Source organism: Camelus bactrianus, chromosome 34 (assembly GCF_048773025.1).
Source record: "Camelus bactrianus isolate YW-2024 breed Bactrian camel chromosome 34, ASM4877302v1, whole genome shotgun sequence".
NCBI classification, from domain to species: domain Eukaryota; kingdom Metazoa; phylum Chordata; class Mammalia; order Artiodactyla; family Camelidae; genus Camelus; species Camelus bactrianus.
The window spans coordinates 5550397-5575139 of NC_133572.1; the positions used below are offsets into that span (position 1 = coordinate 5550397).

Below are 24743 nucleotides of genomic sequence, written 5' to 3' on the forward strand. Positions count from 1 at the left end.
GGGCACTGCCTCTCCCACAAACATTTTGCTATATTTAATAGCACTTGAAAAGAAGAATGTGAAAGGCATGTTCTTAATTCTTCTTACCCATCAATCTTACAAAAAATGTCAGGGTCCACTAATGACACCCAGTGGTGGGAGGAGGGCAAGAGGCCATTGAAAACAAATGCTTTCACATTTCTTTTTTCCTACCCTGGCAAAAATGAATTTGAGACCAGCACCAGTAAGATAAAACCATAAACATTCTTTTTTTTTTTTTATTAAGAAAGCATGCAAAAAACAACAACAACTTGTGAGACCATACACCCCCTTCCCAGCCTGCACCGATGCAAAGCATTATGGGTGGTGTGAAGGACTCACCGAACCAGAAACATGGGGGTTGAAGAGAGAAAGGCAGGGATGGGTGGATCTGCACCAAATAATTACTCCTTCTGTCCTTCTCCTCCACTCTCTCCCTTGTTTCCTCGTGGGTAGGCAGTGAGCTCGTGTGGTTTTGCACACATCACCCAATACAACAACAACTCTACCTTCAAGTCCAGCAATGCCAGACCAACAAGAAAAAGTAGTATTCTTTCCATTGCATGGAGGGGTAGGGAAATGGAGGCCCAAAGAAGGTCAGGTTTGTCCTGTGCCTTTTAGCAAGGCTGGGTTTAGTGGAGGGAAGCTAAAATCCCAGGAGGCCCGAAGGCCAACGTCCAGCCCTAGCCCCAAACTTCTTAATGAAACTAGTTTTCAGAAGACATAGATGAATTATGAACCAGGGACACGAACAGGTCTGATTTATCTACCCTTGCAAATCCTGTGTGGATCTGAGTAGACAGGGGGTTGAGAAAGAGGACTGATGGTCTGTGAAGGGGGGCTCTTTGGGAGAACAGAGGGGACGCTGTGCATGGGAGGCACCTTGATTGGAAGGAGGAAGGAAGACACGCCTCAGCTAGGGACACTGGGCAAAGGCATGCCGCCAGCCTCGAAGAGAAATTCTCCTTCCCCAATGGGGAATGTGACATCAGCCTTGAACCCCGCTTGTGCCCTCCGACACAGTGGGGGATTCATGCCACTCACACTCCCGTTTCTTACCAAGAACTTCAAAGAAATAAAGTGCTGTTTGGTTAACTGCCCTTTCCTGCCCCCTTACTTCAGCCTCACTGGACTTCTTCAACAAACTCTCATATATAACCCCTGACAAAGAAAAGAAAGGGCGGATGAGGGGAAAAACCAGGAGAGCGGAAAGCATGGGTAAATAAAGAATATGAATGAAAAGCAGAAATCAGAGAGTGGCCTTGTCTGTTCCGTACATTTTGTCCTGTAGCTTTGAGAAAGTGAACATTCAGTAAAATAAAAGCAGAAGTAAAACTGTTCCTCCCTCTTACAACTAAAATTCAACAATGGATATCAAATATACACTTAGTACTTTGCAGCAGTAAATCATGGCCACTCCTGGTTAAAGGAGGTGAGTTATCCCTAAAACCTTTTTCTGGGAGGGAAGGGGGGGGTCTCCCTTGGCCCTCATGGAACTCTTCCCTTTAGATTATTTATCCTCCCCTACCAATTTCCTTCACCCCCTAAAAAGCCTAATCTCAAAAGCTTCAGCCCCAGTGATCTGGATTCCAAGAGAAGCACTTGCCCACATAGTCAAATAACTGAAATTTTCCCTACCCATGTCCATGGCAGCTCCCCTCGTCTGCCACCAATACTCCAGGTTTGGTTCTGCTGTGATCGGTGGGGAAGAGATGCCTGTCTTGTCCTAGGACATGACAAAACTAAAAGTAATAAAGGGTTACTTTCCTTTCTGGAGAATCCCAGAAAACGGGGGAAGAAAATCAGATGGGTGGGAGGGTTGAGCTAACCACTACAGGAAAACGGAATAAAATCTGCTGAATGAGACAAAGGGATGGAAGGATTATGTGGAAATGCAAAGAAAAGCCACAGTTAATGTCCAAAGAAAATGATGTTTAAAAAGCCAAAATGGTTAAATTGAAACCATCTCTAAAAAGCTGAACCTATGCTGAAGAGTTGTGCTCATTCCTACCAGAGAAGCAGGATTCTGGCTAAGATCAACTCCATCTTCTACAGAGAATGGGCCATGAATGAGCCAAGGGCAGTATCCCTGACACAGTAGCATCTACCCAATTTCCAACTCTTATTCTCCATCTCTTCTCTGTCATATTCTACTCAACCCAACCCAGACCTCTCATTCCACCAGGATTTTATTGTCACCCTCCTGTACCACCACCGTCACTCTTCCCCTCAATGGAGAATGAGGTCAGCAGAAGTAGGACTGGAGACACAAAGGGACAAGGAAGAGCTCAGAGGGCAAAATTAGCACCATTGAGTAAAACCTGCAAATTCATGGCTGCCAAGCAGTGTTCCAGATCCCTTCTACTTGATAATGTGGCCCTTCCAGTCCTGCACTGAACTGATGTTCACAAAAAACGATTTGGGGCCAAAAGGTAGGATTAGCGTTGACTTTCTCAAAGGGAAAGGTAAATCAAAATTTGAGGCCTTTCTCCATGGTGATCATGGCCTCACCTTCCAGCCAGATGATTTTAAACTAGCAAGAGGTGGACAGGGTCCATGGTGTAGGGACAGGAGACTGGAGACAGCATATAACCAATAATAATAATAATAATAATATAATAAGAATAATAATAAAAGAATTAGGAAAAAACAAGAAGGAAGAGGAAGAATGAGGCAAGAAAGAGGGGTTATCTTCGGCAGCATCTTGCAGTGGCTTCTCTGGCAGAGAAAGCAAAAAAAAAAAAAGAGGATACATATCTATATACAGGCAAGGGTGGAAGGGAGGGGCCGGGGCTGCTGTCTCCCCACTGCCAGACTTCACCACCCAGCCCTGGGCTAATGGCCACATTCAGTGACACACTAAGTAATCAAGTCCCAGTCGAAGTCATCGGGGATCTCCTCGTTGGCCCCAGGAGGTGGAACCGGTGGCCGAGGGACCATGTGGTGTGCTGTGGGAAGAGAGAAAGAGATTAAGAGGAGAGTGGGTGGGAAGCCGTTCTACCCATCCAGACAGGCAGTGGTCAGCCCCAAACACCACCATGGGGAAGGTCTGGTGGAACTATTGTCCTCATCAGCCCCGCGTTACTTTTGTTGCCGCCACCACTTCAGCAAGGCCACAGGGAATCAACTAAATCGAGTAAATGAGGCCAGGTGGCAATATAACAGTATGCAGCCATTAAAAATTATGCTTATGAAGACTATGCAACAATGATTAAAAAAAACATACAGGATGTACCATTAGATGAAATAGCTGCGTAGAAATGTGTACCTGCATTACCCAGATTAGGTACACAGGGATAAGGGGAGGGTACAGCTCAGCGGCAGTGTGAGCTTAGCACACACGAGGTCTTGGGTTCAATCCCCAGTACTTCCACTAATAAACAAACAAACAAATAAACCTAATTACACTCCCCCCCAAAAAAAGTTAGGCACACAGGGACAGAGAGTCAGATATCATCCCCAAAACTGAAAACACTGTGGTAAGGCAGCTGATAATAGTGAGTTTCCTAAAATGCACTAAAAGGTGAAGGATCTGGGCATCCTGAACTATTTATGACCACTGAGGGTCCCCCGCTACAGCCCCACCATCAGAGATAGTTCAGCCCCAGGACCCTGGTACCCTAGGGCAGGGGACAGGAAAGCAGACCTGGCACAAAGCAGGCAGGTTTATATAACGTGTTCATTTTATTTGCCTGAGTGTGTCTCCCAGCTGGACTCCAGAGCTAGACTAAAACGTTCTATGTGTCTCTCTCCTGTTTGTAGTCATACTTTCACTTCCTCTCAATACTGCAGACATCAGCTAATTTTAAAGTAAGTCTTCTTCAGTCTCCCGTGACATACATCCTCTGGCCCTGGGAAACACGAAGTCTCACCCCCTCCCAGAAGGCGCAGACAAAAGGGCCAGAACCACAGGCTCAGAGCCCCAGGAAAGCGAGGCAACTCGCCAGGGTGGAGAGGGCTGAGCTGGTGGTGAAACAAGCTTCCTGGCTCTTACCTGGGCGATTGTATCCTGCTGAGTCCTGGGTGGGGAGTGGGTACATTGGCGATGGGCCAGGGTAGAGGTGGGGTGCTTGAGGGTGCACATAAGAGTTCACTGCCAAAGCAAGACAAGAGTTACTTGAGTGGGATCACTGTACTCAAAGAAGCAGGGTCCGACAGAGAAGGAGAAGGTCTTCTTCCTCCCCTTAGGCTCTTCACCCTTCCCTGCTCTGTTCCCTGGCTCCTGCCGGCATCAAGACTGTGCAGAAGCCATCAGTCCTCACCTCTGAGGGTAAAAAAGGACCAGATACTAGAATTGTGAAATATCACAGCTATCAGAGGATGACAAACATAGACACAGGATGGCTGAGTCTCTCATTTCACTGGTCTGAAGCTCATATAATTGTAGAGAATCGTGACTCCCCAGATACGGTCCAGGTCGGGGTGACCAGGACACATATTTGGAATGCGGACTCTCTCTTCTTTTTTCTTAAGTAAACCTGACCTCCCAGATCAAGATCTAAAAGGAATCATATGCCCTATTTCTTTGCCATTTGGATCCTTGCCATAGAATGTTTTTTGGTTCTCTTCTGACCTTCTCTTCCCCCTACCCCGCTTTGATTGTCAAGTCTCCGCCTCCTTGGCAACCTGCTCTGTGGGGTACCTTGGTTCATGGCTGGCTCCTGTTTGCCACTGGTGAGGGCACAGGAGTCAGCAATGCGGGCAGGGGCAGGTGGCCGGTGGGAACCCCCCTGGGGGGGCATGTGACCAGTCTGGGTGAGGAAGTGGTTGAGGGAGTCGCACAGATTGGCGATGTGATGCTGGTCGAGGCTCCAGTTCTTCTGCTCTGCCTGTCGCAGACTCTCCATCAGCTCTACAAACAGAGAAGCATGAAATGCTAACTTTGTCGAGGCCCCAGAGCCCTGCCAGCTTGATGCCCAACTCACTGCTGCAGCCACTCCGTCAGGCACCACCGCCGATCACACGCGCCACCGACGCTGACATCTGTTAGCACGCTGCTCTCAATGGCCCCCCTCACCCCCCCATTTCTCCCTCACTCAGTTCTTAGTATAATTTGCTTCTTACTGATGAATTAAAAGTTTCAAAGTGACTGAGTGAATTAGCCATGGTCACATTTTCAGTAAATGGCGACAAAACTACAAAACAGTTGTCAAGGGCTTCTGAATTCCTGAGAGCCTTCCTTCTCCCAGAGCTAAAACTGAGTAGAAGAAACCACTGGCACATTTTAAGGCCAAGTTAATCAGAATTCATTTGAAAGTAGTACCAAGGTCACGTGAAATCCTCCATCCTCAAACTTCCCTGAATCCCCCCCCCCCACTTCTGGTTCTGGTTTCCACTGGGTTTTTCCACTCACACTGGGTGCCTCTTCCCTCCAGGCCCCATCCTCTGATTACTAACCTGAGAACTGTGACTGCTCAATGCTGGACCAGTTGAGCCGGTTCACCATCTTGAAGCTTTCCTTTAAGGAGTCGATGTTGGAGCACCAGTCAGGAGGGAAGGCTGGAAAGAGGAGGGGAACAGGGGAATAAGCCAGTGAGGCGGTGGCGCACGGACAGCAGGCTGACTGAGGCAAGGTTCTCCCATCCTCGCGTGTTCTCAGTTGCATCACCAAGACCATTTCACCCTCCCTCCCCGGAGGTTCAGGACCTGGTAAAGCTACCAACGCTTTAGGCACAGACAGCCCAGCTCACAGGCAGGAGAACACGTAAAACAACCCCAGTTTGTCCGAGAATCTGATGCAGAGCTCTCAGTAGCATCTTCCGTCGCTCAGATGAGCTCTCATGGGAGAGTGAGGCTGAAAGATCCGCTGTTAACCTCCTACCCAACTGCACCTTCGTGCCAGAGTCAGAACAAGGGGGTCCCCCACGGCCCTCTAGGGTCTGCGTGCCCGCTCCTTACTCACCGAAGCCAGAACTGTTGATGGGGGCCTGACTTTGTGCCTGTGGCTGTGGCGGCGGCGGCGGCTGGGCGGGGTGCGGGTGGGGGTGGTGCTGGTGAGGGTGGTAGCCTCCGTGCTGCAGGGGGGGCGGGTGCATGGCCATCACAGGGGGCGGCCCGTAGCCCTCGGCCCCCGCTTGCTTTCCCCCTGGCGGGGTACAACCATCGGGGCTGGGGGTGTGCAGAGGAGGAGCACCCCCTACAGGGGAGGGGCCCTGGGCGGGCGCCTGCTGGGGCGACGGCTGCTGGGGCGACGGCTGCGGGGGCGGCGGCTGCTGCTGCTGGTACATGTAGTAGTTGTTCGAGGGCGGCATGTCCCCCAGGAGAGAGGAGAAGCCTGCCGGGTGGGAGGAAGCAGGCAGGTGAGCTGGACCACACATTTTCCCCTAAACAGGATTTCCACCGGGGTAGACGGGAGGCCTCAGAGAGAAAAGGCCGACTACAAAGGCAGAGGGTCAGGATGCTCGGGGACACAGCGCCCCCTGGCTCCCTTGGTCCCCCGGCCGGTATACCAGACAGGAGGGCCTTGACAGCCTGACAACTGCTGAAATTTTAGCCAAGAGGGCAGCGTGCACCTTTTGACGCTATGTTTCAGGGATTCAGATGTAGGCCTGGAATCACAGTTTCAAAAGAAATCAGGTATCTGATTTCAAAAGTAAATTATAAATAAAACAAAGCCATGGGGTTTCTGTTCTCTTCTTTTCCTTATTATCCTACGCTCTTCAGGACCTAGAGATGATCATACTAAGTGAAGTCAGACAGAGAAAGACAAGTATCATATGATATCACTCATATATGGAATCTAAAAACTAATACAAATGAATCTATTTGCAAAACAGAAACAGACTCACAGACATAGAAAACAAACTTATAAACTTATGGTTACCAAAGGGGAGAGGGAAGAAGAGAGGGATAAATTAGGAGTATGGGATTAGCAGATACACACTACTACAGATAAACTAGAAGAGCAACAAGGATTCACTGTTGAGCACAGGGAGCTATATTCAATATCTTGTAATGACCTATAATGGGAAATATCTGAAAAAAATGTATATATATACACATACACACACACATACACATACATACATAGAACTGAATCACTTTGCTGTACACCTGAAATGGACACAATATTGCAAATAAGCTATACTTCAGTTAAAAATAATAATAAAAGGAAATAAATAAAAGAAGAAATTCATGACAATTAATGTAAATTTCCCCAAAAGTGACTGCTAACTACTTTTGATCATTCCATTCATCTCCTGCTGCCTGTCCAAGGCCACAGTACAGAACAGGAAGGTCAGATGATTCCCCTGAAATCCGGACTTCACCCCTACCTCTAAATTCTTTTAAAAAATGAAAAAAAAAAAAAACAAAAAACTAAACAGGAATTGCAGAGGGCCAAACCAGACGATCCCCCAAGGAGCCTCCCACTAACGACTTCAAGGCATTCTCACATGTTAATCTGGGAAATGTGAGTATGGACAAGATATAAACTGATATTAAGGAAGAATTTTTTTTTCCATATTTAAATTGTTAGAAGTATTAGTTCTAATGTTTTTATTGAAGTAGAGTTGATTTACAATGTTACAGTAGTTTCAGGTCTTCAGCAAAGTGATTTATATATATCTGTTCTTTTTCATATTCTTTTCCATTATAGGTTATTACAAGGTATTGAATATAGTTCAATATACTCAATATATTAAACAGTGCCATACAGTAGGTCCTTGTTGCTTACTTTATATATAGTAGTTTGTATTTGCTAGTCCAAAGCTCCTCATTTATCCCACCCCTTCCTTTCCCCTTTGGTAACCGTAAGTTTGTTTTCTATGTCTGTGAGTCTGTTCCTGTTTTGTAAATAAGTTCATTTGTATCATATTTTAGGTTCCACATATAAGTGATATTATATGACATCTGTCTTTCTCTGACTTATTTCACTTAGTATGATCCTCTCTAGGTCCATCCACGTTGCTGCAAATGGCATTATTTTATTCTTTTTATGGCTGAGTAGTATTCCATTGTATGTATATACACCACATCTTCTTTATCCATTCCTCTGTCGATGGACATTTAGGTTGCTTCCAGGTCTTGGCTACTGTAAATAGTGCTGCTATGAACACTGGCATGCATGTATCTTTAAGGAAGCATTATTTATTATGTTAGGAGTGATAATGGCAATGGATAACTAAAAGAAAAATCTTTATCATTAAGGACGCATACTGCACTAGTATTTACAGGTAGAACGATGTACCTTGAACTACTCCAATTAAACGAAAAGTTGGGTGGTAAACAAAACAAGCTTAACAAAATATCGGTAACAGTTAAAACTGGGCGATGGAAACATGATGGTTTACTGTACTACTTTCTCTATTTATGCATCTACTTGAAATTATTCCTAATAAAAATCAACATAAATATGCTAAAAATTAAATTCTCACAATGAAACACTGTGATCCTTAGGAAAAGAGAACTACTGCTGGCCCCTAGTGGCCATCCTTGGAATGACTTGCTGGCAACCATAAAATCACAACCCTTAGTTCTAGAAGGGGGATTCCGCCAACTCAGAAGCTAATGACGCAGCCTGCCTCCCGAAACAGCTGTCCTTCAGCTCTAAGTCAGAAGAGCTCACCAACCCCCCTCCCCACCCCCTCCCGCAGCCTCACCGTGCTGAGAGGAGGAAGAGGACTTCTCCAGCATGGATTTGTAGAGGTTGCGGAAGGACCAGCTTAGGTCCTGAAAATTGATCTCTGAGTAGGAGAATTTGAAGTCGTGGTTGGTGTTATACAGGGGCGGGGGGGCCTCAGCGCCCTCTCGGCCTGGAGCCCCAGCTGCCCCTGCTCCGCCATCCACAGGTGCTGGGCCCTGCAGAAAGAGGTGAGAGAGACCTGATCTCCATCCTAGTGCGGGACCAGCTCAACCCTTTAACACACACCAGGCTCTCCTGCCTGTCCTCGCCACCCTCACCAAGTTTTCAAAGAATGAGCATCATTTTCTCCTTCTTTTCTCATTCGTTCTGACCTTGATGTAGCCTCCTGTCCTTTTCCTGTGTTACCTCCCAGCTCACCTTTCCCATCTTGTAAACTTTTTGGCTCTCCTTCTCACTTTTTACCCCTGATCTTTCTTAAAGTTCTGTTGCTTCTCTCTCTCCCTCTCTCTCTCCCTCCCTCTCTCTCAGCTTTCCTCTTTTGCTTTCTCCTTCTTTCCCAATGTATCTGCCTACTATAGCATAGACACCCATCAGAAAATTTTGAATCGACTGATACATGAATCTATTCAACCACCCAGTCAGCCACCCAGCCCTGCGCCCCCTGCCACCTCTACTTCCTACCTGGCTGTAGCTGGCTATCGACGTGGGGCTCTGCAGTGACATCTGAGGATTCCCCTCGGGAGGCAGCGAGGCTTCTCCACTCCCTGGAACGCCTCCCCTTGGGCTCTTGCTTGCCTCCTGTTCTGGTGAGTCCTGGGACAGCTGAAGGTTGTGAAAGAACAAAAATCTGTAAGCAGATGATAAACATCCTCCCAAGGCCCCTGGCTTCACCTCTGCCAGTATCTGTCCTTTACCCCAAATTTAGGAAATAACTGGAAATACAGGAGAAGATGCAACTGGCTCAGAAATGTCATCTCCCCATGGAAGTGGGGACTTACATCATCATCTGGGGGGTGTCTTCTCTTTCGGGAGATGTCAGGGCAGGTGTCGATTGTCCAGTAAGAGCCCTAGAAGGAGAACCCATCCCCAGAAAATCATTACATATGGAAATTTCTCCCTTTGGAAAAGTGGATATTTGAGAGGATTTTTATACAAAATAAGTTACATTAAGAAAGATGACTAGAGAGTCACACAGAATCCTGAGGGTACTGGATATTTTTGAGGATTAAATTTGTCCTAACAGCTCACTGAGTATGTCCGAGGTACCCACTGTGGTCCAAACACAGGCCTCGATCGTTCTGGAGAACAGCACAACAGCAGCTGGTTCAAAGAGCTGGAAATGCCAGCCTTTCCCTTCCCTGTGACCTGAGGGAAGGCTCTCTTGGCTTGAGAATCCACATCTGTCAAGTGATAAGGACCCTCTCCCCTTTGAACATAAAATCATGGGTTTTTCATATAGAAAAATTCCTACAAAGGTCATTAAATCCACCTTTTACATCTAGAAAGACTGCCATGTGGGGGGGGGGGATAAAAAGGAGCATGAAGTCAACTTTTTCATAAATGTTTCTATTAAAAAACAGATTTCACAGTCTCCCTTAATCACTCATTCTAATGGGGGCCACAAACTTGATAACCAAGCTCTTCCTCCAAGAATAAAAAAAAAAAAAGCTGCTTCAAGAATTAACATGCTTTCCTCTTCTGGGTAATTAAAACAGCCACAGGACTCTGGGCTGTCAACTACTTCTCGCTCCTTCCTGATCCTCCCTTCACCCTCACAAAAGAATCTCACCTTCCCAGGGTCATCCCGAGGTCTGGGCACCTTCCGGAAACACTTGTTGAGAGAAAGGTTGTGCCGGATTGAATTCTAGGGAAGCAGAGAAGCAGGTCAGATTTGAGCATCGTGCAGAGCAGAAGATTTTCCAATAGGACACAGAGGGACACAACGGGACATAACATACACTAAAGTTCAACTATCAGTGTAAACTTCTTAACTTTACTGATGGAGGAAATTACCTATCGGATAGCGAAAGCAATGAGATAAGAAAAAGGCAGCAATTAAGCCGAGGAGAGGTAATGGCTACAAATTTGACTGCCAGGTGCTTCTGGAAAGCAGTGTATACAGTTTTTCAGTTGTTCCACCCAACTGACAACAGGTATATAAATGCCTCAAAATCACATCTACCCCAACCTAAGGGTCCATCAACAGATGAATGGATAAAGAAGACGTGGTGTATATACGTATAATGGAATACTACTCAGCCTTAAAAAATGAAATTTTGCCGTTTGCAGCAACATGGACTTGGAGAGTATTATGCTAAGTGAAATAAGTCAGACAGAGAAAGGCAAATACTGTGTGATATCACTTATATGTGGAATCTAAAAAATACAACAAATTAGTGAGCATAACAAAAAAGAAGGAGACACAGATATAAAGAACAAACTAGTGGCTACCAATGGGAAAAAGCACGGAAGGGTAGGGGATTAAGAGGTACAAAGTATTATGTATAAAATAAGTTACCAGGATATATTGTACAATACACAGAATATAACCAATATTTTATAATAACTGTAAATGGTGTATAATCTTTAAAAATTGTGAATCACTATATTGTACACCTGGAACTTATCTAATATTGTACAGCAACTATACTTTAACTTAGAAAAACACATCTGCCCAGTTCTTTAATTCATCCTATCAGTAATAAAAGAACAATGTTTTAAAACCAATTATGTAAATGATAACAAAATATAAATTACGAGTGAAACAAGGCACAGTTCACCTTCTGTCTTCTCAACAGCTCATAGAATGGTCACATTTGGAGGAAAGAAATATCAGGGGATAGGTCTAGCTCAGTGGTAGAGCGCATGCTTAGCATGCATGAGGTCCTGAGTTCAATCCCTAGTACCTCCATTAAGAAGATAAATAAATAAATAAATAAACCTAATTACCTCCCCCCTGAAAAAGAAAGAAAATACTCCTGGAGGAAAGAACTATTGTTGCATGCCTGTGCTGGGTGAGGTTGGGGGTGGTGGCGGCTAGCAGGGACATATTTATAAAGAAAAAACGGAATGCCTTCAACACTCTCCAGCGCATCATCTGGTCTGCAAGTCAGCAGGTGATTTACAGAGTGACTATACTGCATTAAATCCCCATTCCTACTCCACAGCTGGCAAGTGAGTTGTGCTGTGAAGGACTGAGACCATCAGTCTTCCTTCTTTGCTTGGAAGAGGAGGCCCCTTCTTCCTTTATCTCCAGCCAAACAACTTAGCCTCTTCTCATTACTTGCTTGGTGGATGAGCTGTTGCTAAAGGACTTAATTATACTACATTTTTTTCTTGGTACAGTTTTTTAAAAGATGACTATGTGCCATGAAGTTTTGGAGATCTGACGAGATTCTGCCTCTAGGTGGGCTGGAGCAGTGCCATGCCTTGCACAGTGATGTGAACAGAGGGTGGCAATAGATAATCTGTGAAATGAATGAATCTCCTTTTTGAGGAACCAGAGAGGAGGGTATGACCGCATCCTGCCTCCCCCATAACTATACCGAGAGGCTCGGTATCACTGGAGTTTCCCCACGATACCTTCTGAAAGTTGTTCAACTCTGCAAAAAAATAAGGGATGGGAGATTTGCGATTTCAAGTTCACATATCACTGAGACAGCTCAGAGTGAAATGGACCATGTTATAGGAAGAAATAAAAGCAGAGGAAAAGGTTGTCAAGGCTAAGAATGATCTCAGGTTATGGAAGCCATCCCACCTTCCAACCAATGCCAGCATTCTTGTAATAGGGGAAGTTATCGCAGATCCAGCGGTAAATCTCACTGAGGGTCATCTTCTTGGCTGGGGAGGAGTTGATGGCATAGGTGATGAGGGTGGCATAGCTGTAGCGGGGTTTGCCGTCCTGGTGGACCGCTGCCTCGTCTTTGCTCAGGGTGGCATTAGGATCCGTGGGTGAGCCTGGCGGACATTTGCGGCTGCCGCCTGGAGGCCCAGCCTGGGAGGCACTCCCAAGCTTCTCAATGGTCGCTCGGAGGGTCAGCTGGGGGAGCCAGTCTATGGAGGTGAGGCTACTTTCTAGGTCAGAAGCCATGGTACTTCGAGGTTCTGCAGAGAAGAGGAAAAGGCAAGAGGAAAACAATAGATGAGTGCTACCTGCGGTTACGGGCAGCAAGAAATACACAAATCCTGGTGCTCTAAGGGAAGGAGGCTCCCCCCTACTCTAATTCATAGAAAACTCCTCTCATGGGACAGCCCTCAACCAGGTGTTCCCAGAACCCCCAAACGGACATGTCACCATCACCTACCAGGTGACACTTCTCCAGTACTTTTCCTACATCTTCATGTGGAACGTGGCCAAGAGGCCACTCCCTTCACGCAGGATGAAAAGAGAGATCAAACCACTCACCAAATTGAGCTATTCCCTCAATTCTTTTTACTTAAAGCCCAGCAACAGAATATTTTAAAACCATGTAGAAATTAAAACAAACAAACAAAACACTTAGCAGGTAAAATCAGCCAAAGTCTATTCTCCAATTATGTGACGCTTGTTATATTGACACACAACATCCTCAGACAGCGCGAAAGAACATGTGAAGACAAACAGGTTGAGTAAACAAGAGTGTACAATAACGAAACACACGCCCGCACTTTCGAAGATGTTTCATATTAATCACATTCCTGTGCTGGTCCTTTTGATCCCACACACTTGGACCTGAGGCGTCTTAGCTATAGCCCAAGCGTAAGTGACAGTGTGACAACCAGCCAAGGGCAGATGCCAGACACATCAACAGATCACAATTAGATACGCGGCGTACGTTACCAGCAGAGCACAAAGTCACACGCCGAGGTAACAGATCCGAGCCCAGCCGCCCTCGCACCTTGAAAGCTCCCCCTTGCGAGCTCCCGCCCACAGACACCGACACCAGGAAGAAGTCATCGGCAAGGCCCTCCCAGCGGCTGGCCCGGCTGCTCCGCCGGGGAGACACCCAGCTGTGTGCGCACCGGTAACAATCAGATAGCAGGACTAAAAATAGCCACTCTGGGGCGAAGAGCTGGCTCGGCTTCTCCCGCCCTCCTCCTCCCTCCTTCCTTCCCAACCAGGCACGGCACCTCCATGCAAACTCCTGGCGCTGCCAGACCGCCCCCGCCTGCTGTTTGCGCGCCCGGCCGCCACCCACGCAGCCTGGGCGCTCTCGCCGGCGGAGAGGTGCAGCTCGAGTGACGTCTTGGTGGGGGAAGGTGAGGAAAACTGGGTCTAGAAAGGCTGGCAGGAACCACTTGCTGGCCATTTGGCACCCCCCTAGCTACGGTGCCAGCAACCCCCTAAGCGCTTGCTGCCTAACAGGCTTGTGCCTGCACCGGGCCAGCAGATCCCAGCTCGTGTTTCTTCCTCCGACCCCTGCTGACAGTCCCATCAAGGCATTTCTTTTGAAGAGCCAGAGTTCAGAATCCTGGACTGAAAACATAATCCGTATGGAATCTCCAAATCCACACCCAGATTATAGGCACACGCATTACGTACAACTACACACAAACCCACCCACTTTGTAGGTAAAAGCTCAACCCCCCTCTCTCCGGCCTCCAACACACCTTGCAAGCTATCTGCTCACTCCTCCAGGTAGTGATTCCTCTCCCCCTGGGACTTTCTCCAGAGGGTCAGCATTCGCACTCATCTCCCTCTGCCGCCAGGTCCCCACCCAGGCAGCCTCTGCATGCACACGCATGTCCCCTGCCCTGAGCTGCTCACCAGCAACACGCCCACTCCACAAGGCTCAAGGAGACACCTTAGCGCTTCAGGAATCTGGGCAGCATGAGCCCCAATTGCAACCTAAGAATTGCTTGACAGGAGAAAAAAAATCCAAAGTTTCTGTTTGTAAACAGCATCATGAAGGGGTTTCTCCTTTATCCTTAGCTCCTCTCCCTAGCTCCTTCCCAGCCCATCACCACCACCTTGTCCGAAAACCATGACAACTTGGAAACTAATAGGGACATTAAGTCATTCCAGGACGGCTCAGACCTCCCAGCACTTCACTAAGTCAAAGCTGCACAGTCTCTGGGGTAAAGCAGGGCACTTCCTTGCATCGATGGGTCCTGGAGGTGGGCTCCCAGCTGACATGTATCCCAGGAACATGACAATGTGCAGGTTCCCAGTGACCAAGGTTCTCCTGGGTCCACAAGGAAGTTTTGCCCTCTTCCCTATCATCCTGCTAAAGATCCCTGGGAAATCTCACCTTAGGGACAAAGAAGCCTTCAGGGGACATTTCGTTTGAAACTCTCCCCATCTTAGACAGGGAGGGACAGGAGAGTAAATTCGAAGGAGTTTACAGAACCCATCTGGCAAGTGCCAATCACTGAGAATTCCAGAAAGGGAAGCACCCTCAGCCTTTTGCTACTTGCTCTGTGCCCTTCCCTATCCTTCGCCCAGCACCAGGTTAGGACACGGAGGTTAAATTTAACCTTTCTCCACCAGCACCCTCCCCACCAGCCCTCCAGATACCGCCCCAGCACTCAAAATACCTCCAGATCTTACCAGCTACAAGACCTGCAAAACGCTTGCAGCAAAAGACCCTTCTGATCTCTGAGCACCATTCTCCCTAAACCCATCCTGCTTCCTCACTACCCCCCACACCATCACTTCCCCATTCTTGAGGGGCAGCCCAGTGCATGATACCTCAGAGAATGAGGTCCCCCGGTTCTGTTCCGAACCTTGACACTGACTCACTGGATGTCCCTGACCATCCCTGGCTCCCTGAAGTCCTGACGCCTCAGTTTCCCGCTTCGATAACAGGGATGAAGGCATCCACACTGTCAAAGCTTCATTCCTGGAGGGAAGTGAATGAAGCTTCAGGAGCTTCAGGCAGCCACACATTCCACAATCCCCAAAATAATGACACCAGGCTTAAATGCAGGGCTATTATTAGAAAGGCACACAAAAGGTACTTCCATGTCTCAGTCCAAACAACCTAGTTACCCAGACCTCTCTCCCCAGGTGGGCCTCGTGCCACTGGGCTGGGGCAGAACCTGAGTCAGGCTACATTCTTCTCTGTGAGCTGGAAAACTCAAAGGAAATACTCATAGAGACTGGGAAAGGCAGCCAAAGGGCAGGCTCCATCCCATCCACTGGACCTCTGATGAAGACAGGAGAAAGGCAGAGAAAAACACAAAGACATCCTGGTGGAGGGGAAGACTGGTCCTGGATGAGACCCAGAGGAGCCAAAGTAACAGGCACAGTTTTCTTCCCATTTTCTCTAAAAAGCCAGTTATTGTTCTCCGCAGGGCACCAAGGTCAGGCATTAAGGAGTGATAACTTCTTGCTCTGTATAAAACTCACAGAGCAGCGGTTAAGTTTACCATGTTACCAATTACCAGCCAGGGTGCCTGGGCTTACTTCCTGGCTCCACTACCTGCTTGCTGTGCAACCTCAGGCAAGTCACTTAACCTCTCTGTGTGGTAGTTTCTTCACTATAAAATAGTACCTACATAATAACTGTACCTACATAGGGTTGTTGTGAGGATTACCTTGAGTTAAACATATTAAAGCACTTACTAAGTGTTATGTAAGTGGAGCAATTATTATTTTTAAATGAGAGAGACTATTAGAAATTAAAAATTAGAAAACTGACAGACCATACAGGTAAGACTAGAAGTAGCAAGCCTGCAGTGGTTTACATTGCAAAGCCTACACTGAGTTTGCAGTCATTTTCAGGACGTCAGAATCTCAAACTTTTCCATCGGGAAGAGTAGCACCCCAATTCTGACCAAGGCCAGAACTGAGTAAATGCTCAAGAATGAAGAAATGGGGGAATATCATCTCTTATTTGTCAGGGGGAACTAGGTCTAGTCATTAGACACGATCTGGAACACGGCACTCTCTAAACCATAGTTAATCCAGCCCTGTAGCCATCTGCTTCTAAGTGATTCCGCGGAGGCGAGGAGCAGTGGGGAAGCTCAGTCCCAGCAGAGCCAGTTACACCATGTGGCGGTGGCACACCTGGAGGTGTCGTGCGACACTTCACTCTGAGCCACTCAGCAAGTTGTGTTCCAGCATCTGGTAAAGTAATTTGTGAGAAACAGGCTGCTCTTACACAGAGCCGTCCCTTTTCAGAAAATGGGGGAGGGAGTTCTAGATTTAAGAGCCAATGCTTTTCAGACCAGAGATATCAGAAATGAAGCTCTCTTATTAGTCCTAGAAGATGTGGTCCCAACCTGAGACTGGGCTGCCCTGCTGTAGGGGGTGGCTTTCGTGCAGCCATTTGCGAGGGGTCCGGCTGACCAAGGCAGGCCAAGCCTTTCCTCCCAGCTGGGCATCCTGGCCAGCACCCTCTCCGCATCCCTGCACCTGCTTTTAGAGGCCTACCAGCAACATACAGGTCTAAGTAATTGATGGCTTCATCTGAAAATCACACGTGTACCTGTCCCCACACACATACCCATTCAAAACACAGACTGAGAGCCACATCCACCTGAATCAAGAAACATATGCACATCACTGTACAGCACAGCCATACCAACCTGGCTTATAGCCCTGTGTCCTGTCCCACGACCAACAGGCAGCTTCCAGGACCAAGTGGATGTACTTAGGGACTTAGGCAGTCCACCCAATGCCCAGCAGAGAAAGGATGAAACATAAAAACCCAAACAAGATGAAGCCTCCCACTTGGACTCCCTGTGGGGTCTAAGACCCCTTACAGGAGACAAGGATTCTCCTAAGGCAGAAAGGTGGCACCCAGCTAGGCATCCCAGGTTGATTTGGGGCAGGGGGGGAGGTAAGTAGGTTTGTTTGTTTGTTTGTTTAAAGGAGGTACTGGGGATTGAACCCAGGACCTTGTGCATGGTAAGCATGCACTCTACTGCATTATACCCTCCCTCTGGATCCCAGGTTGAAAGGCAGAGCAGCGCTACTAAACCCACAGCCCAGGCTCAGCTAGAAGGATTTCCGGGCACCTTTTTCTTGCCTTTTCTGAAGATTCTGGGCTTCTATGATTCTTGCTATTATCTTATGAAAGAATACTTACATATAAGGTTCCAGAGCCCCAGAACTGAACAAGAAACAGGATGGGGGAGGACATCACTATTAGCGCTTTTCTGAAAGTAAACTCCTCAGGGGTCAAATCTCCCTGGCAGCCAACTTATTTCGATGGCAGACTGGAAGGAGGCTGAGCAGCCACTCTCCTCTCCTGTCCAGTATCTGCCTTTTCCTAAGGAACTGTCAGTGAAGGACAGGAGTGGTGTCAGGCATTGGGGCAGTGGTACCCGGCCAGCATTAGGGAAGAACTTTACCGCGGAGCTGGTGTTTCCCTGCACCCTTCCCCCTTGCTTCAGGGCAAGGGATCCCCATTTTTCCTGTGGATTTTATTGGTAAGACATGCTTCCAGCCAGAGTGGGGATGTCATGAGAGGAGGTCTCTTGGTGTCAGAGGTAGGGTGAGTGGAGACAGACTGCCTTTCTTATTAAGGAAGCAGTAATCACAGTGGGTTGGAGAGAACAGCTCTGGTGGACATTAGCGACCTAGGGTTACAGATAAGAAAATGTAATACCAATGGAAGCCCCAACAAGGCCAGGCCACGAAATGCCACCATGACTTTAGTGAGGGCGCACTCTCTGGGTGAAAAAGCCCAAGGATAGAGGGTGGCACGGGAGTCCAGCTGGGAAGAGTCCATCGTTACCACACTGCATGGATGGAGCACTGAAGAGGCAGGCGTTTTCTGATATCCCTCTGCCCTCAGCAGGAAAACACTCGTCCCTGGGGACCTCAAATGACTCCCATCCCTTTAGTCCCCAAACACTAAGAAACCCATTTCTCAAGACCCTCTGAAGCGAGATGAGGGTTTGAATCCAGCAGCTTCAGAACACATTTCCCAGAAGGTTCTCTGAGTTATCACTCCACCTTCCCAAGTAATGAAACCCAAGAAACCGTCTCAGCCCCCTACACCCACTAGTGCCTAAAGATGACAGAGAGAAGATGAAAGAGAACACTAACCTGTCTCCAAGTTTCCCCCCGCGGAGGGAGGGGACCACCTGGCACTGGAGTTTGGGATTGGAGGGTCTCCCCTCTTCAAAGGCAGATGGAGAGCCTCATCTTCAGTGGCTCTTCCTGTGTTTGGCGGAGCCTCCCAAGCTGGGGAGGAGAACTGGGTTCCCAGAGGATGAGGAGCGGAGGGAGGAGGGGGAGGAGGAGGAGAAGGAGGTCCTACCTGGGGAAGGTGGCACACCCCCCACACTCGGCCAGTTTCCCTGGGGAGGAGGGGAGGAGCCTCTCCCAACCAGGAGTTGTCTCCTCCCCCTCGGGGGAGTCCCCCTCCCCCCCAAACTGAATCTGCCTGGAGTGGAGGGCTCTTTCCTTCTGCTGGAGACCTGAGCGGAGGGGCTTTGCCCTGTTCCACTGTCTAGGTACAAGGAAGTTGGGGAATTCCTTCCCCTCTCCTGAAAGGCTGAGAGCTGATTCCTCTTCTTTCCAAGGAGTGTCCTCCGCTTCTGAATTTAAGGAGTCCTCTGCGCTGTGAGTACTGGGGAGGAGGCAGGGTGCCTACTCCATTGGCATAGCCCCCTTGCCCTTAGCCTCGAAAGTCCAGGACTGCTGAGAGTGTGTTTGGAGCAGTGGAGGCACGTCGGGGCGCCTCACTCGGCCGCCTTTGGGAAGGATCACCCCGTTCTACTTCTGGAGCTCTGTTCCCGGGCCGGTGTGGGGCTCTTCCTCGGCCCTAGGGAGGAGAGACTCGCCCCCGAGAGGGGTCCCTTCTTTCCCTCGCCCGAGCGCTAAGGGTCTCCACTCCGTCCCCGCTCCCGCCTCCGCTCCTGGGGCGCCCCCGAGGGTGGGGTTCTCGTACTCCCCGCTCCGCCGGAGCTGGCCTGGGCAGCAGGGGCCGGGAGGCCGCGGCTCCCGACTCCCGTCACTGGCGGCTCCTGCGGCGGCCGCGCCTCCTCTAGTCCCGTCCCGTCCGCTTCGCTCCCTCCGGCGCGCGGGGCTCCCCGCGCCACCACCGCTCGGGCTCCGGCCGGTCCGGGCTCCCGGGGAGCCAGGAGGCGGACGGACAGTGTCAGGGCTCGGCTGGGGCTCGGGCTCGGCTAGGCTCCGCTGCAGGCCCCGGCTCCTCCCCGGCCTCCGCGCCGCGCTCGGCGCCCCTCCCCCGCCCCCGCCCGCCGGGCCGCCGCCGCCACCGCCTCCCCGCGCGGGTTAAGGAGGAGCGGGCGGCGCCGAGCCGCGGGCCGCGCCGCCGGGGGTGCGCTCCGCCCCGGGAGCCGAGCTCCGCCCGGGGAGCCGCACCGCCGCTCCCGCGCTCCCGGGGGACACGCCGGCGCGCCGCCCTCGCTCCCCTCCGGCCGCCACCCCGCCGCGCGGCTCCGTGCCGCTCGGCATCCACCCAAGATGACAACCCCCTGCTGTCCATCGGGAGATTCCGTCGTTCGCGCCACGCGAACTGTCAATTGCAATTCAACACTCTCAGTCTGCCACACCGACCTTTTTTTCATTGTCTTCTATATACAGATGATCGTCTCCGGTTTTCTCAAGAATGTGCTGGGCTTCTCTTTCCCCTGAGATAGCTTCTGAAGGGTTATGGGGTTGGGGCGAAGTTAACATGTTACCCCGATACCATCCTGGAGTTCAGTAAATGCTTGTTGAATGTATAAAGCGAGAAATGAACGTGCAACGGAGAAAACTCTGCACTGAACATCAGAAAATCTTGCTTTATAAAGTTGTGCAAGGCCCTTGTTCTATGGACTCTTGGTCGGCGAAGAGCGGATCCTAATACTCGCCCTGCCTACCCAATAAGGCTGCTGCAAGAGTCAAATGAGCGCCTTTACGTGAAAATGCTCTTTAAACTGCACGGTTTGGCATCAGTTCCCCTGACAATCCTATAGCATCTCTCATCCTGGTCACAGAATGACCTGCTCTCATCCTCTGCCCCGTACAGAATAATCCCCACCCAGAGACAGAAGACGCCCCGAGGCAGACCATGTCCACTTCTCCTCCTGGAATCATGTTACTTCTCTGCAAATTCTTATATATTTCCTCCTCTGGCCTATTAGACGTTTCTCAAACTACCCTATTTACTGTCACATAAAATAATAAGAAAGAGAAAATATTAACCATGAAATATTTTAATTACTAAAAAAAAAACCCTGCATATTCAAGATTACAGCTTGTTCACTGTATTTCACATTTAGATAATAAAGTCTTTTTTTGCCTTCTGACTAAATATAAAACACTGTATTTTATTTAAATAAATAATTACATTATATTTACAATGTGCCACACGTTGAGCTATGCATGCGTTATCACATTTAATTCTTCTAGCAATCCCATAAGGCATTATTATTATACCTATTTTACAGATGAGAAAACTGACTCAGAGTTATTGACTATGTCTGAGTTCAAATGATTAGTAAGTAGCAAAGTCAGGACTTAAACTAACAAGTCCAAAATCCAAATGACTCAACTTCTATTCCGTTTTCCTGAGCTGTCAGAATTCAAAGTCATTCCTCTAATTGTAATTAAAGGAAATGAATTCCAATTGAGTCTTTTCTTTCTTACCACCCTTCCAATATCCAGGATTAAAGCTGTTACTTTCTCCTCCTCTTTGAAGTATTAATTCATTCTCCCACACATAGTTTAGCATCACATGTTTCTTGCTATGTGTTAGGTGTTTTGTTATGTTTCTTTTTTCAACCTTTTTTTTTTGACATTTTTTATATATATGGAATTTAAGGAGCTGGGAAAATTAAAAACTAAAAAAAAAATTAAAAAACTAAAAATAGGAAAATTAGGGAAGGATTAGATTCTCTTTTCCTAGAAACTGATAAAAATTAAAAGTTCAAGAAATTATTTGACATATACACGATATTTGCTGCAGCATTACTTATAACTGTAGAAAATTGGAAACAACTTAAATATCCATAATAAAGTTAAATACACGATGGTGCAGCTGTGTAATAGAATACTATTTAACTCTGAGAAGTAGAATTAGTGAGGGAGGAGTTATTTTTCTTTTTATGTCTCCTTTACTATTTAGATATTTTGCAACAGACAGGTATTATTTTAAAGAATCCATTTTTTCATATACCTAAATATATTCCAGTGAGAAAATAGTGTTAAAAAACAGTTTGTATAATATGTTTAGATAGTTGCTTTTTAAAATATATAGGTATGTGTGTGCATATATTTGTGTGTGTGTGTATATATATATATATATATATATATACACATAGATGGATATATACCAAAGATTATTATAATTTACCTCATTTTCTACATCCATATCAAACACTATGTATTAATGTTTTTATGGTCTTTCCTTATGTAATTTTTTTAATTAAAAAAAGAAATTGATAAACTAGTTTTGTTTTTACCCTATGACAGGGAGAAGCATTTGCATTAATTCTCCCCTTACTTTCTATTAAGGAGGGTGATATGGAGCAGAATAAACATATAGCCACTGAAACATGCAAGGAATCAAAATGCAAGGATCCACACTTCTCTAGAACATATTATATAATTCTTCTTGAGTGCTAGTCTACTTTGAGCAAAACACTTCTTCGCAATATTGATGATCAATATGCCTCAATACACATTTTGGAAGCATTTATGTAAGACTTGGGTATTTTATGAAACATGGTATAGTGGATAAAATTCATGTATTCAAATCCCAGCTTTGATATGCAGTAACTGAGTACTTAAGTCATTTAAACTGCTCTGTTAGTTTTCTCATCAGTAAAATGGAGGTAATAATATTACCTATTTCAGAGTGCTGGGGTTTCATGCATAGAATGCACTTAGATAAGTGCATGAAGGAAGGGGAACCTAGACATTGAAAGAGTCTTAAAAGACACATCAATGAAATGCAGTGTATATGGATCAAGAGACCTATCCATCAAATATAAAATGTAGACATTTGGGAAAGCAACTGGAAAAAATATTAAAAAGCAATTGGTGAAATTTCAATCCTGGCTTTGGTGATATCAAAGAATTATTATATTTTAGTTGTGTTAACAGAATAGTGTTATTATTTTTAAGACACCTTTATCTTTTAAAGATGCATACTGAAGTATTGTGAAATGCCTGAAATTTGCTTCAAAATCAGTGATGGAGGAGAGATGCATAGATAATAAAAGATTAGGCAAGTGTGTTGCTTATTACAAACATGGACTTGTTTGTGTTTAATGTTATTCTCTCTACTTATATATGTCTTTGAAATTTTACAAAACAGTTTTTAAAAATCTGTGTAAAAAGTGCTGGAACATAGTAAGAACCATGTAAATGTTTACTATGATTATATGCCTTACATTTATAACATCGTCTAATGTTTTTTCACACCTTTCAGATTACAATGTGTTTTCATTTCACTAAGTCTTTTAGTAGTCACACTAAACCTGGAAGGTAGGTATTATTATCCCCATCTTACAAATGAGAAGACTTAACCATAGGGGAGGCTGCAAGGCGGCCCCAAAATACCACCTCCCCTCTTCCAGCTTCAAGGGACCCTCGGTAAAAGGAGGAGCAGCCACTAGGCACTACGGGTTCTTGCTTCCTTCAGAGGCTTCGTCAGATCTGGGCGGGGAGATAATAAACAATCATACAAGCCATTCACTTAGAAATATTGATCAGACAAAATCTGAGCTCATATTTGCACGTCAGAAAAATTCTAGCCGCTGCTTTAAAAGGTAATCTCTGGAGAAAAAGAAGAGAACACAGCACAAGTGATTAAATCGTAAAGGAAAAGTTCTCTTCACGGTTTGTATTTTCTTTGAATAGCTTCATTATTTTATTAGCTTAACTTTATATCCTCTACCTAACCTGTGTATTGTTTCTAAAAATAAGACTAGGACTACGGTTAGGAGACCAGAGATGAGACACGGCGTGGGAAGCGACGTTGGGAGGCAGGAGGACGTCCCATCCCAGTGGTTCAGAGGCCCAGCCACCCAACAGCTTGGTGCCACCTTAAGAAGCTGTAGCCTCTCCCTCAGCGGAGCGGGCCGCCCCCCCTCGGCTCCTCCCACTCCCGTGTCAGCTCTGACCCGGGAACGTGGGGAAGGGAGGAGAGACGCACTGAATGGAAAGATTGGCGCCAGAGGCTGCAGGGTCTCTCCTTCCCCCTGCTCTGCGGCGCGGGGAGGAGCGTGTAAAGCACGGGCCTCTGGGGTTTAGTTCTTTTCCGGAGGATTCAGGAGAGGGATGTGTTCTACTGAAATGGGTGATGGGGGAGGCCTGTGAAGGGTGGGGCTCAGATTGGGGTGAGGTCCAAGGGGCGCAGAACTGGAGCGTTTGAGATACGCAGTATGCGGTGATCGCTGGCGTAAAATTGTAAGTTCACGAGGTCCGAACGCACCTCTCCAAACCATTTCCAAAAGAGGGGGCAAGTTTTTCATTCTCCGCCCAATTCCCCGTCTTCATTTTAATTGATTGGTTTTAAGGTAGGCCGGGCCCAAAGTTGCTTGTTGATTGGCTACCTAAGTAATCTATCAGGATGACGCGAGCGAGGGGCAGCTGTTTGGGAAGGAAGTGAAGATTATTTGGGTACCTCCTACCCCAACTACTGATTGGTTGAGATTTGCTGTGATGTAAAGCGAGGCCTAAAAATGTCCACTAAAGGAAAGGGCCTATTGGCCATTCGCTCAGGGATGCCGTCTAGGGTGGGACAGGGAAGAGCCGAAAGGAGTCGGCTCTGGCACTGAAGGACCAAATTGATCGAAACCCGGAAATGCGTTTAGACGGGAACTGAAGGAAAAAGGGAAATCCGCGGCACCTTCGCTCCCCTGGGACAAGGTCATTTCCTGCGTGGGGTCGATAGTTTCCTGTTTACTCAACCGAGCCAGCGTGTGCCGTGGCTTCCTGCAATATACGTGATAATTAAATTCTTCTGAACCTTGCGTCCCAGACTTCCCATTTACTTACACTGCCTAAAAGGATGGGGTTTAACCTTGCCTTTAGGGAAAGATAGGGAAACCGAAGCTCTCATACAGAAAGCTAAGGACTGACCCGGGATCACAGCAGCCAAGCAGTGGGTTCCTAAAGAAACCATTCACAAAGTAATTGTGAATGCGGTGGAGGTGAAGGAAACTCAAAGATTTTTCTGAACGAAGGGCATTAATCACATTACAGAAACCTGCTTGGATATAGACTGTATTTTATTCATCCCTGCGTAGC

The 24743-nt window shown here is 47.3% G+C and overlaps 1 protein-coding gene and 1 long non-coding RNA gene across 5 annotated transcripts; one reads left to right on the plus strand and one right to left on the minus strand.

Moving 5' to 3' along the window:
- Window positions 1-229: 229 nt before the first annotated feature.
- On the minus strand, window positions 230-19767 carry FOXJ2 (forkhead box J2). 4 transcript variants are annotated; one of them, XM_074357801.1, is made up of 12 exons: window positions 18582-19767; window positions 15324-15423; window positions 12360-12706; window positions 10392-10466; window positions 9601-9669; window positions 9284-9424; window positions 8619-8817; window positions 5921-6292; window positions 5416-5517; window positions 4661-4870; window positions 4013-4111; window positions 230-2966 (listed from the first exon to the last, which is right to left on the minus strand). In XM_074357801.1, exons 3-12 carry the CDS (start codon window positions 12690-12692, stop codon window positions 2878-2880), a joined length of 1689 nt encoding a protein of 562 aa, XP_074213902.1. In that variant the 5' UTR covers window positions 12693-12706; window positions 15324-15423; window positions 18582-19767; the 3' UTR covers window positions 230-2877. The 4 variants fall into 4 exon arrangements, with proteins under 4 accessions (XP_074213902.1, XP_074213901.1, XP_074213899.1 ...); XM_074357800.1 differs by having other exon boundaries at window positions 15273-15423; XM_074357798.1 differs by lacking the exon at window positions 15324-15423 and having other exon boundaries at window positions 18582-19766.
- On the plus strand, window positions 18960-22890 carry LOC141575943 (uncharacterized). Its single transcript, XR_012504072.1, has 2 exons — window positions 18960-19100; window positions 20088-22890. It is a non-coding gene; the product is annotated as an uncharacterized LOC141575943 (long non-coding RNA).
- The last annotated feature ends 1853 nt before the right edge of the window (window positions 22891-24743 follow it).